Source organism: Manacus vitellinus, unplaced genomic scaffold (assembly GCF_001715985.3).
Source record: "Manacus vitellinus isolate BGI_N305 unplaced genomic scaffold, ASM171598v3 scaffold_8_pilon, whole genome shotgun sequence".
Taxonomy (NCBI): Eukaryota; Metazoa; Chordata; class Aves; order Passeriformes; family Pipridae; genus Manacus; species Manacus vitellinus.
In genome coordinates, this window is record NW_021940864.1 from 20,530,623 (window position 1) to 20,543,630 (window position 13,008).

General features: G+C 37.3%; 1 protein-coding gene across 3 annotated transcripts in view; it reads left to right on the plus strand.

The window, feature by feature from the left end:
• The window catches only part of RMDN2 (regulator of microtubule dynamics 2), a 45,429-nt gene extending 34,467 nt beyond the window's left edge, over window positions 1-10,962 (plus strand). For 2 of the 3 annotated variants that reach the window (XM_018085300.2, XM_018085299.1), the window contains exons 10-11: window positions 22-102; window positions 471-559. In XM_018085300.2, coding sequence (XP_017940789.1) covers window positions 22-102; window positions 471-548 — 159 coding nt within the window. In that variant the 3' untranslated portion in view covers window positions 549-559. Of the gene's footprint in view, window positions 1-21; window positions 103-470; window positions 560-9,850 lie in introns of those variants that run through there. The other variant, XM_018085301.1, reaches the window with a different exon arrangement.
• Window positions 10,963-13,008: the final 2,046 nt, after the last annotated feature.

Here is a 13,008-nt window from a genome sequence, read left to right on the forward strand (position 1 = left end):
CAAAATGTTTTTTCTTCTCAGTGCTATAAAGATCTTGGCCAGAAAAACAATGCACTGAAGTACTGTGATTCTGCACTGTCAATTCTCTCAGTTACTAATGAGGTGGGTATTGAGAGTGATAACTTATTCCCTTGTGACTGCTCTCTTGTCTTTGGCATCCATTACTGCACTGTCGGTAATAACATAATGTTTCAGTTTTTCCTCTGAATACAGAACCTTCCTTTTTCCTCCACTCTAGGTTGTCTCATTACAGTTGTCTGTATCAACAGCTTTAAAAAAAATCTTTGTTTAGGGAACTGTCAGGGACTTGTCTGTATCAGAAACTGAATTGCACTCTTTGTAATTCAACCCACTTCATTAGACCATCTCAAGCATAAGGAGTTGCGTGTGTCACTCTATAGCTGTGCTGAAATTTTGCCTCAGACCTACATTTTTCTGAGTTGAAAGCATTCTGGATTTTTGCCTCACAGTCTCTATCTCTGCTCCTGAAAGCCGTGGTTTGTGATTCTTGTCAAGGGCAGTATGTTGGCTGCAGCGGAGGAAGATGAGTTATTCAAGGTAACCTTTGTCTTCAACCACTGTGCAGTTAAGAGACACAGTTCTTCCAGTTACATCTGCTGGAACATAGGTTGTTCTAAGAGATTATTAGATTCCTCTTTAGGCCCTTCAGAGTGTTTTTATGTATGTGAACACAATATTTCTACCAATATTTGAGAGATTTTAAGTTATTTAATTTCTCAAATATAAACCAAGTCATGGCAAGAAGGTTCACTCTGTCTGATCTCTGAAGCAAGTTCCATAATGACTAACCTATGATTGGAAACATCTTACCATCCTAGAGTGTGACAAGTTCAAACCTGAGCTTTGTCAGCCTAAGGGACCCCCTTTGAGCACAGCAGATGTGGTACAGAGAGGTGATCTCAGAGACAAATTGGCCCTATCCCATTTAATTCTTTGAAGTTAAAGACCATTAAATAGCTCTGTAACTTGATTGACAATAAATGCTGTGTGTGGAGCACTAACATGTTTATGTCAAGTGTTCCTGCTGAGAAGAAAGACCACTGCATGCCTCACCAGCCTCTGCTCCTGGGTGGCCTTATTTTTTGGCCCAGGTTATAGTATGTACCAATCATAAATTAAGTAATCATTGCTTAAGTTCAGTGTTTCTTTAAATATGTATTGGTACAGATATGACAGAAGCAATATTTTAACTCTGCTTTATTATTTACTTACTGTTAAAATATACCTTCAGCTTGCCTATTATGGAACATAGGAAAGACTGCTATAAATTGCCTGTTTAATACCCCATCACATTTCTGAAGTGTTAGCAGACCTGAGAAGGAGGGGTAACCCTGAGGTGAGAGCAGGAATTCAGGAGCAGTCTGAGGGGTAGGTGTATGTATTCTGGCAAGCAACGATGGTGATGAGAGTAAGAATGATACTGGTTTGTGAACAGAAGGAAGAGCGTCAACTGGGCCCCAAAAATCTTTTGTCAGTCTGAAGAAGACAAGATGATTTGACCTCTTCTGTTTTGACTAATTCTATAGATATCACAGATTTGTCTCCTTTATCTTGTTTACTTGTGATGTGTTTTGAGTGAGGTTTAGAAAAAAGAGTCCAGAAAAATATGGCATTAGGACAATAGTAAGTAATTTGATTTAAAAAAACCAACCAAGCAGTCAGCACAGGGTAAAACCAAGTGCACACTGAAAGGAATTACTGTGATATGAAGATCTGGAACACAAAGTCTGCTGATGCTGTTGCCTCAGATCCCATCTGAATTCAAGTATTACATGTTGTTTTGGTTATTGTGTTAGAGAAGGACTGTTAGTGATTTTTGGAAAATCATGTTGGAAATGAAGTGGTTCAGGGCTTGGAGCTGTACGTAGAAATAACATTTATTCAGATTAGTTTAAGGGAGGGAAGAGATTGTAATAAGACTAAGGAGGCATTAGGGAGACAGTAATAAATGGATGCTGATAAAGTGCCTGAATTGACTGCAGCCTTGTAGAAGATGAGGTTCGTGGTGTGAAACAAAAAGCACAGGTCAGCAGCAGTCAGAGGATTTCTTTCAGTTTGCCACAGCACAGGATCTCAAGATGGTCAGCAGCATGGTATGTTGTCAGAGTCATGTGAAACCCATCATTCCCAAGTGTAATCATGTGAGTTTTCTCTCTTTCTTCAAGCAGGGGAATTCCTTTATTGTTTTTAAATGTTGGCTCCTATTAAGAAACATGTATTTGTATAAAGGCATAAAATCAGGAGCAGACTGAGAGACAAAGCTGCTGGAAAGGTGCCACATTGAGGAAATGTATAGTATTTCATGATACAAATCATCCTGCAGAAAAATAATCATAGACAGTGGTTTACTTTATATTGCTTCTGAGCATCCACAGTTTCCAGTGACTTCAGGGAACCAGAGGTGCTTGGCACCAGTAAAGTAGCCTATAGCTCATTTTAATCCTCAGGTCAAATTCTCAGCTGCTGTAACTCAGGACACTTCTTTGACCCTTTCTCTAGGATTCATTTTGTGTAACATTTTGAGTTAAGTGATATTATTTTTGACTTGAATGTTGTATCGCATCCAAATATCCCTTCTGTGCATCTGTCCTACTACTTACAGAATATGTTTTAGTTCAAGGGGTAAAGGGGCTTCCAAACATAGCTAATTCTTGTTAAAGAAAAAAAATCAGATGGCCAGTTTCAACCCTTTTATGAGTCTTAAAAAGGTTTCCACAGAAATTGTAAAAGAAAAAACAAGTTCTTATTGAACAACTCCTGTAAGTCCTGTAAGTTAAGAATTACAGGATGATTTTTAAAATTAAGACAGGTTTTAAAAATAGTTTGGCACATTTTTAACCTAACAGTCTATGCATTATTTTTATTTTAAAAGGAAATATGTGAGTTTTGGTGAAAATTACATCTGGAAAAACAAAACTGGTGTTACAGTGCAACTTAAGAGACCTTTTTCTATCCTCTCTACTCTAAACAAAAACCTCCAATGAATCATACAGTTCTTCCTTGGCCATAAATACTGTCACACTGTAGAGTGGTGCTTCACTGCTGGAGGTGCATGGGACATTAAATTGTCCAGTTTTTCTCTGGTTGCTACCCAGGTGGATAACCTCAGGGTCCTGGGAAATATTTGCCCCTTCAGTAAAAGAGAACCTAATGTTCAGGGCTGCTGTGAGTTATTGTGAAGTGCCTCACAGCTGTTCTGTTCATCTAGTGGATGTTGTGTTACCCTTACTGAGACACGTTACTTTGTAGTGTGCTCAAAGCCTTGGTGAGTGTGACTATATGAAGGGCTGTTGAAACCAGATGTGATAGACTACTGAGATGGAACAAGATTGCTTTTTTTAAATTTGAAGACAAAAATGAAATTTAATTTTAAAAACACAAGTGTCTGTCTTGCATATAGGAAGGCAAAACACGTGTGCGTGTGTGTGCGCGTGGTTAAACACATGGTGCTTTGCTTGTAAGGGGAATAAGACACTAATTTCTTGTTTATAACAAAGATTGTTGGGTACTTTCAAGGCTGGAACTTGACAAAAATTCAAGTCTCAATGTAGGATTATGAAGTATAATAATCAAGAAATTTTTTCTTGCATCTGGTGACGAGCATGGGTATGAGAGTGAACTCTGTGCTTGTAGGACCAGTAAGCTCACCGCAAAGGAATTAACAGCCTAGCAGAGAAAGAGGTTAAAATCTCAGGGTTCTGGTCTCTATGATACTTTTTTGAAAATGAATCTATAAAGCAACAGTTACCTTACAAAAAGTGTAGTCTTGGAAGAGACGAAGACAGCAAAGCAGGAAAAATGCAAAGGAAATCTATTTGCACTGAGAGTTACTGAAAGTCTTACTTAAAATGCAGATAAAAACTTCCTTGAAGCTTAGACTGTCTTTTACAAAATTATTGGTGATTTAAAACACTTGGTTCTTCCTAGCAAGTAAAAATTATGGCAATTCAGAGTTGAAATAACTGAGAGAGATTTAGATGTTACAGAAATTGGTCATTATGGCATTCACTTCTTACAGGTGTAGAATGGCAGGAAGCAGAGACTTGTTAAAGACTCTACCTTCAGCCTTAGTGACATCTGAAACTCATGTGGAAGAGGAGGTAAATGTAATAATAGGCAGGAACAATGGCTGAATGTTTACACAGGATTGCAGCTGCTGAGGAGAAATCATGCCCATACGATTTTCTTACACTTTTTTTTACATCACCATAATCTCCCTGGTTATTAATTTTATTTTTAATATTGTAGGTAAGGAAAAGAGTAGGAGTCACAGGGGGATAGAAGGGAGGTCAGAGTATAAACTTCAGCACCCATCAGCTGTTCCTATTACAACAGACCATTTGTATATCTGGATTTTCAAGACTTTTCAAGAAATACTACTCTCGCCACCATATGTAGCAGTCCTTGCTGTGATATTTCCAACAGATATCATTTGAAGCTGCTGTGCTAATCTGTCCTTCTAAGTAAGTTTTTGAGGAGAAAAAAGTAATTTTATTTTGCTTTTAAAGTGAAGGGTATAAATTATGACTTGTTTGTGAAAAAACTACCGATTGAAACTATGTGAATAATATGGTTTGACCTTATAAAAATGTTTTTGTTTGCTCTTCAAACAGAACATTTTCTTTTCTCAACATCTTCTTCTTAATACAAAAAGCCATTCTTTTCAGAGCATACTTGTTGCTTTATATTTTATGCACATTCGTTTTCCAAATGGCCAGCAAAAGTCGATGGTGTTTCAATTGCAAAATAATGGAAGTGTCAAATTTGTGTTCTTTTTAAATTCTAAGCTATTGTTTTCCTTCTAATACTGTTCGTGGAGTTGAACAAGAATTTTCTGACAGCTACCACCAACCAAAAAATAAAATATCTTTTGAATATACTTAAAAAATATTCCTTGATTAGTGGTTTTGTATGCTCTCAGTGTGGGTGCTTCAAGCTCAGGGAATACACTTTTTAAAATCTCATTAGAAAGAGATCAGATTTTAATCTGTAAAATGCTGGGGGAAAATGAGACATTTGATAAAGAGTTGCTAAAAGAATTTGAAACTGCCTGTATTTGCACTTCAGATAATACAGTCTATATTTCTCTACCTTAGTGATTAGACCAATTTTCTATCTGCAAGTTTTTGAAGCTTTGCCAAAAGGTTTGTTTGCACTGTCTCCCTCCAAAAACAATTCCAAAAAGTGATGAAGATATTTTTTGTGGTGTCATAGTTTCATACATAAGGATAAAGTCTATCCTGATAAATACCAAGCTTATCATATTTGTGATTAAACTGTCTATCACAAAGCATTCATTTCAACATCCTGTCAAAGGTAACACAGGTTTAGCATAGCTCTTGGTCCAGCAAGACTGATCAGCTGATGATTCCTCAAGGTGCGGAGTGTTATCTCCTCTGCTGGCATGTGGGCAGGGGCATGATGCAGGAGCAGAGTGGGAGAAATGTTCACAGAGGTGGTGGTGCACTGCAGGATTGCAAAAACCTATTTTTAATTTTTGTAGTGTAGCTGGGCCAAATTATGCCTCTAGGATCTTGAAATATATGGTCTTGGATATGCAGGGTGAAGGAAAGCCTCGACAGGCATCTTTCTGAAGGGACTGTACCTGGGTGTGATTGTGTTCAAGCTCTTTCAGCAATAACTGTGCAGAAAGAAAAGTTGTAGGTCCCATCATGGTAGGGGCAGCAGCCAGACAGAAAGAGAAGGAGGGGAATGTCTTGAACACCAAAAGCTCCACATTGTGTACAGTAGTAAAAGAAAGCCAGATTATAGGTGAAACTTAGTCTTTTAAATTAGAAAAGAACTAGTGGATAAAAATTTTACATGGCTGTTTATTATTCTAGATTGTATTCTGCTGTTTTCTAATTTTTCAACAGCAGTCCTTGGACTAACTGAACTGTTTATTCACAGACTTCTGGGTGTTAAAGGGTATTTTTTCCCTCTACTTGAATTAATTTCCAAAAATGTGTAATTATTATCAGCTACATATTTTAAAGATGTACTTGCCTTAATCCTAAAGGCCTTGAGAAGTCACAGTTAATCCCCAGAGGCAGATACTAAAAATGTGAAAGAAAATAAAATGCCCTAACTTGTGACATACAGCAGTCATATAGAAACTGGCAAGTGGGTGATTGCATTGTGTATCGAAATATCTAAGGGGAAAAAATGGTATTATGCAATTTTTAGTGCCCACTACAGTCACATCATCTATGAGAGTTGATCATGAACCTGAGGAGGGATAGTGTTTAGCTTTGTGTGATTTATATTGTCCACAAGAGCTTTTGTTCTCTAACTGACAATCCTTGTGCATGTGTGGGAGTCTCTTCTGTTACAGTCCAGGATTTCTCCTGGAGCTGCAAGGGAATGATACAGCTGTACCCGAAAGCAGGAGTGTCTCTCAGCACCTCATTGCTGTTACTGCGTATCAGAGTACAGCTTTGGACCACCCTTGCAGCTCAGCTCGTTTAATATACCAATCTGCCCCGCTGACTTCAATGAAACCCTACAGGATGCATGTCAGCTTGGGATTTGGCAGTGGTTGCACACAATTATGTTTTTGTTGGCTGGTGTAACCATTTTGGTTATGGTCATGGGGGTGTATCTTTCTCTGTTGACAGTTGGGACTTTGTCAACAAGTGCACACATGTGCAGTGCCTGGGTTGAGTGTGTTTAGTGCATAAGGAAATAATTGTCAGAGATGTAAAATCATTATCTTTCTGTCTTTGCTTTAATTGCCATTTAATTTTTACATGCACATTTATATGTGTAAGTCTGTGTGTATATGTATTTATCGGTAAATTTTTTTCAGCAGAAATGAACTGTCAAAATGTGGACTACTTCCAGTTAAGCTAACATTCTCTTTTTCCCACCAGCTCTGTCTTCCTTCTTGCACTTTTTTCAACTCCCTCTCTTCCCCTGTTCAGTCTCTAGCCTCCCAGGTCTGTTTTTTCATGTGCATATCTCCTGTGAATGATGAAACATAAAAGAAAAGGAACTAAATAGGAAGAAGGAAAAATACAGTCTCTGACCCTGTAATTTGAATACCTTTTGTGTAGCAGTTTGCAGAACATTTTGAACTCCTATTCAACTCTGAAAATGATATAAGTGTTTAATAAATGCAAGCCTTGACAGTAGAAAGTCAAGGTTGAAAATGGCGTATTCAGTCAGTGCTGAACTAAGCCTTAGGGTGAACAAATGGAACGGACGCAAATATATTGCATTCCTCCTACGACTTGCACCTCTTCCTCTGCCTGCCACATTCTAAAGGGAGATCAGAGCCTGCCTGTCTGAAAAATAATTAAAAAAAAAAAAAAGCCAACCTTACTGTTCATTTACAGAAAGCCACAGACCCAGAAATCAACAAGGAAGAGAGTTGGCCAAATAGAGGATTTATGGCTTTGTCTTTCCATTAACAGTCAAGCTTTGGGCATTAATGAAGTTTTCACCCTTAAACCTGGTGCACTGAACAGAATCCTAGCTTCTCTCTCCTTTTAGCGTGACACACCTCTTGGTCTGGAAGGACTCTATTCAAAGGTGACATCATAGTTCCCTTCACTGACCATTCTCAGCCTTGTTTTTAATACCATTACTGATTTTTTTCCATGCTTTTGCCATATGAGTTCTTATTGACTGGAAGCTGCTGGCTCAATTAATTCAGCCAGTTAAGTAGTTTGCAACAATAATAATTCCTGCTTTTACTGATGTAGTCTTGTTTAGAACTGGCAAACCAGAGGTAGAACGCTTTGCACGTTTGCAGTTTCTTCTCCAGACAGTTCTTAGAACAGTCATGGGTTTGTTCCATTCTTTTTCCTAAGCCCAGAGGAAGATTCAGGGAAGATTGCCCAATATTTTTGAGACCTTTGCAACTTTTAAAGCTCATTGCCCAATACAATCCTTTACTTCTAAACAGAGAGACAATTATACAAAGTTGTTTGGAGATACATTTTTTAAACGCTACAAAGTGAGTAAAGAATCCCATGAAATGCTAAACATCATTCAGGTATGAGAAAACCAGTGTCTTTACAATTTTCAGCTTAGAAAAGTGTCAAAAGAGTAGAACCAGATAAAATGAAACTTTTCCATTTCTTAATACCGTGGGACAATATCTGTCTTTCTACTTTTTTGTTTAATAGAGTTTAGAATCATTTTCACAAGTTGACCACAGTCACTACAGAAAAGAGTTTATTTTCCCTGAATTAAGCAAGATATTGATACAAATTTAGAGATTTCCGATTTTTATTGAAAGCAATGGGTTGGTGCTCCAGGCAGCCAGTAGTGACGTGGAGTTTAAGGGGTGCTGAATTCAGCATGACATTTCCTTCTGTTAGAGTTATTTTGGCAAGAGCTTGCTGGCTTTGCAGTGTGTGCCTTTTAAGGCCTCTGATAAATGATTAGGCAGATAGTTTAGCCTATTGTTGCCAGTGGGAGTAAGGCAGTGACTCCAAGAGAAGTGTCCAGCTAATGTATTAATGCCTTAATCCAGACCAATAATATAATGTAGTTTGACATGTCTGGCATATGGTTTCTATCATCTCAATATTCTTCTCTGTTCTTCCATGACATTTTAGACAACTAACCAAAATAAAGAGAAGCAGGAATTTCTTCACCCATAAAATATATTTTAAAATGTCCTGTATTTTGTTCCAGCTCTTTGGTTGATTGGATAATGAAGTGATCCTGAAATTCAGTGATTACTTCATTGACTGTCTACAGTATTTTCTTTCAGAATTGCCTGTGGCATTATCGCTACTGGTCCCTGTGATTGGAAATACTTGCATAAAATCTGTGGTGTGCAGGTACTTTTCACTTGCACTGTTAAGTACCCATGGGTGCATGTGTTGGGTGTTTGGACTCTTACCAGCCTTCAGGTATGAGGTGCTGACTTTTGAGAAATGATGTTTTAAACCAAGGTGCAGTTTGCAAGCTAGAAGTTTTGCAGTGGTGACTAAAGCAAGTGGATTATATCCAGGGACATTTAAAAATAAGTAGAATAATGGAGTTTTTGTGCTGTGATTATATACTTACATGCATGTACCCCTTTCCAAACATACATGGAATAGCCAAAACATATGTCACTAGTTACCTGTGAGAGAGTCTGTGGCCTGGGTTTGGTTTAAAGCCCCATGCAAACTGTGCACTTAACACTTGGGCCTAAAAGAAGCCTTTCCCTTCTGCCTCAGGAGGTGCAACTATAGTGTTGGCTCTGAGCACAACAGATCACTTCCCTGTTGCTCCCCTGTTGGCTCCACTCTGCCCAGAGCCCAGTAGCATAGGCAGAGAGCCCACCAACACTGGTCTGGAAGATATTGAGGGTGTAGTCAGTCCATGGTGGCTATTACAGGTAGGTATGGCTGTATGCACTGAAACCACAATCTAACCTATGTCATTAATTACATTTCCCAATGTTTTCTTCTTAGGTTCATAAGAAATCATTCGTAAACATCACAGAAATATGTTTAGAAAAAACTGCACGCAGTTGGGTTGCCAGATTATGTCAGGTATAAGGGAAGGCAATACTTTATGTAAAGTACACCAATAAAAGTTACATCCCAAGCTGAAAAGCTTACTGGTCTGCTGAGAAGGCTATTTGTGGGCTAACATTTTAAGTGCTTTAACAGAGCTGTAAAGGGAGGGCTGCCACCTGGCTCTTGTTTTCACTTTATTTTTGTATTCACTGATAAATTAACTGACTATGCAGTCTTTATATTTTGTGGCTGTTGCAGTTTTGTGTTATGTCTGTTGTGAGTAAAGAAATGTGGATAGGCAAGTATTAGGCTAATGAAGGGATTTATCCTATCTAAGTTGATGCATGATTGTCTGTTTCTTTCAGGATAAAGAAGCCCAGAAAGACTTGGAGGCTTTACTTCTCACTCTGAAACTCTGATACCACGTACTTTTTAACTCTTCGTGCTGTAACAAAATTGCAAAACTAAAGTGAGAATCTACAGGGGCTGGAAACTGCAAGTGAATTTCAGCTAAGTCAATGGGAAAACAGTCATTGATTTTGGTTGGCATGGATCATGGCCTTTAAGCATTTGGCGATTATGATATGAAAATAATACACTGATTTTTGATTATTTATAATCTTGTTCTGAAGTGTAATTTTAGATTGCTGACACTGGGAGTCTGATTCTCTGAGCATGAAGTCCACTGCTGGCAATGGACATACTGGGGATTAGAATGCAAAATGCATAAATCTCACTCTTTGAAAGATTAATCAATTAGTACGTGATGCCAGCATAGAACTGTGTATAGCATAAACAAACAATGTTTCTATAGTAAATTATATTTATATCAACGAATTTACACAGATGTGTACAGAAGAAAATCATGAATATTTATGTTTACACATTTCTCTACTCTTATAAAATTATAATCTTGTTGAAGTTAAAGAAAGCTGTTGCCTCCACAAAACTCTTTTTACTTTAAACCTACTGTTCATTTTACACTGAAATGGGAAAATTTTATAAATTAAATATTAAAGCTTTAATTTATTTGTAACATCAAGTACAATATTAAAGATCAGACCAATGAAATTACGTGGTTTAGATTAATATATGTGACATTTAATGGATTAGTATCAAGACTTCCATCAAGTTTGTGAATTCTGGCTCTTTCTCTTTGAAGAGTTGCCTTGCGTGGTGGCATCAGTGTGTCTTTGGAAAACCTAGTCCAACATGTGTCCATCATTAGCCTTTTATATCATTTATGTAGCATAACCTGTACATAAAAATAGACTACTTAAAGACCTACTACTTCTGTCTGACTGTGTAGGACAGCAGTGCTTGCAATAAAATGTAACAGCTGGGGAAAGAATTTCCATTCACCACTGGACTGATCCAGAATTCACCAAAGTCTGTAAAAGAATAAAAGCCAGGGAATGTATCTGGAATAAGTATGCATTTCTGTTAAAGGAAATAAAATTGGATAAGGACAACTACATATTCCTGCGATCTATTTGATGTGTAAGATAACATGGTTTATGGCAAAAACAGGGAAATCTTCACAAATTGAAATATGTTTATTCTGTGGAAAAATAGTTTTTATACATCTTTCTCAATTCAAGAATGCTTTTATTTTAATACACAATTTCAGAGAGAAGGGGAAATACCATGAAAGATAAATCCTATCAAACAGTTTCTTCTGTGACAGAATGTTTTGATTCACACAGAATAATTGACTTGTGAACGTAGAAGCTGGAAAAGTGACACAAAAGACTTTACCAAAGGGGCTTTTGGTAAAGTCTGCTTTTGACATTTTCATAGTCAATGTAGAAAGCATAGTTTAAATGGATCTACAAGAGTTATCTGTGCTAGGGTTGTTGTTAACAATTCCCTCTCACCTAGGAAGATGTAATAAGAAGGCCTTTACTTAAGTCAGTTTTATGCTAATTTATATACTTTATAAAACAAATTGGATTATGCAATAGATACCTCATTTACAAGTAATTATTGATTATAAAGCCTGAAAGTGTATCAGAGGAATAGATTACAACAAGAAGTTATTTAAATTAGTTGCTGAAATTAGGTAACATAAGTAGGATTTGCTCTAGTAAGGGCAAATATAAGGTGTTGAATTCAAGTAAATAGCAGAAAGAGGATGGAGGAGACCTAACTAGTTATGGCAATTCTGTTGAAAAGGACATGCGGATTCCAGTGAATGGCAAATTAATCAAGGGTCAATAATGTCATGTTTTTGTGAAAAAGCATATTTCATGCTAGACTGAATAAATAAGCATATCCCATTAAATTCACATGAAATAACCTTTTACTCTAATTAGGCCTAATAAGGTCTAATGAGGTCTGAGCTGGAATACTATATCTGGTTTCAGGCATCACACTTCAGGGAGGTTGGGGGCTAGCTGGAAAGAGTCCAGTGGAGAGAGACAAGAAAGATGAGAGTGCTAGACAAGATTATTTTGTATGTAGAAATTGAAAGAATTTGGTGTGTTTAGTCTGTAGGAGCAAGGACTAAAGGAGTATTGACATTTTTAAAAAGCTATTGCAGAGAAGACAGTAAAAAAACAACCCCAAACCTTGTTCTCCAAACTCTGTGTTCATAGAACAAGAGGTAACTGCCTACCTTCAGATTAAGCATTAGGAGAAAATAATCCTGGCGATAACTATGCAAAGCCCTGCAATACATTTTCTGAGAATATTATAAGATCATTCACTTAAATTTTAATATAAAAGTTAAATAAGACTTTAAACATTGGCAGTGCTTTAGACACAGTTCATCCTCTGGCAGAGGTTGGACTAGATGACTTCTTAAGATCCCTCCTGGCCTTGCCATCCCTGGGGAGCGCATGACTCCAGATCCCTATGAGCCACAGGCACTCCTACTGGGGTTCAGAACTTGGTGGGCTGTTTGCACACGCTGGCTCTGCATTTGGGCCCAGACTAAGGAATGAGTTTGTACTCTGAAACATTTACCAGCATGTTTCAAGACTTGAAGTTAAAGATGTGCATCATATCTGCCCTTGACTTTATTTATCACAAATGTGGTTTTAATCCACAGGGTCACACTTTTAAATAAAATTTCTGATTTTATAAATTAAATTACCCATCTTTCTTTCTAGCGTTCTGAATTAAACCCATTCTTCTGTTTTAATTTTGGCTCACTACTAGTCTATGTGTGGAATTACAAAGTAACATCTGAGAGAGAAAAGGCTGGTTTTAATTATTCATTCTAAGTTGTCTTTGATAGTTCACAGAAATATTCCTCACACAGGTAAGACACTGCTGGTTTATGCAGCTAAGATATTTTGTGCTTTTAACAGTTTTATTAGTTAGTGTACATGAACATTCTCAGTTTTTTTGTTTCCACTTCGCTAATCTGAGAACTTTTAAAATTGAAGCATGTTCCCTAAATTGTTCCCTAATTGCTCCTTGAAATAAAGCTTTTGCATTTAGTTATAGGCCTAGGCTATCTGTTCTCTGTGTCATACCAGCTGGAGAAAAAGCAAGCATAGCTCCAGAGGGCCATATG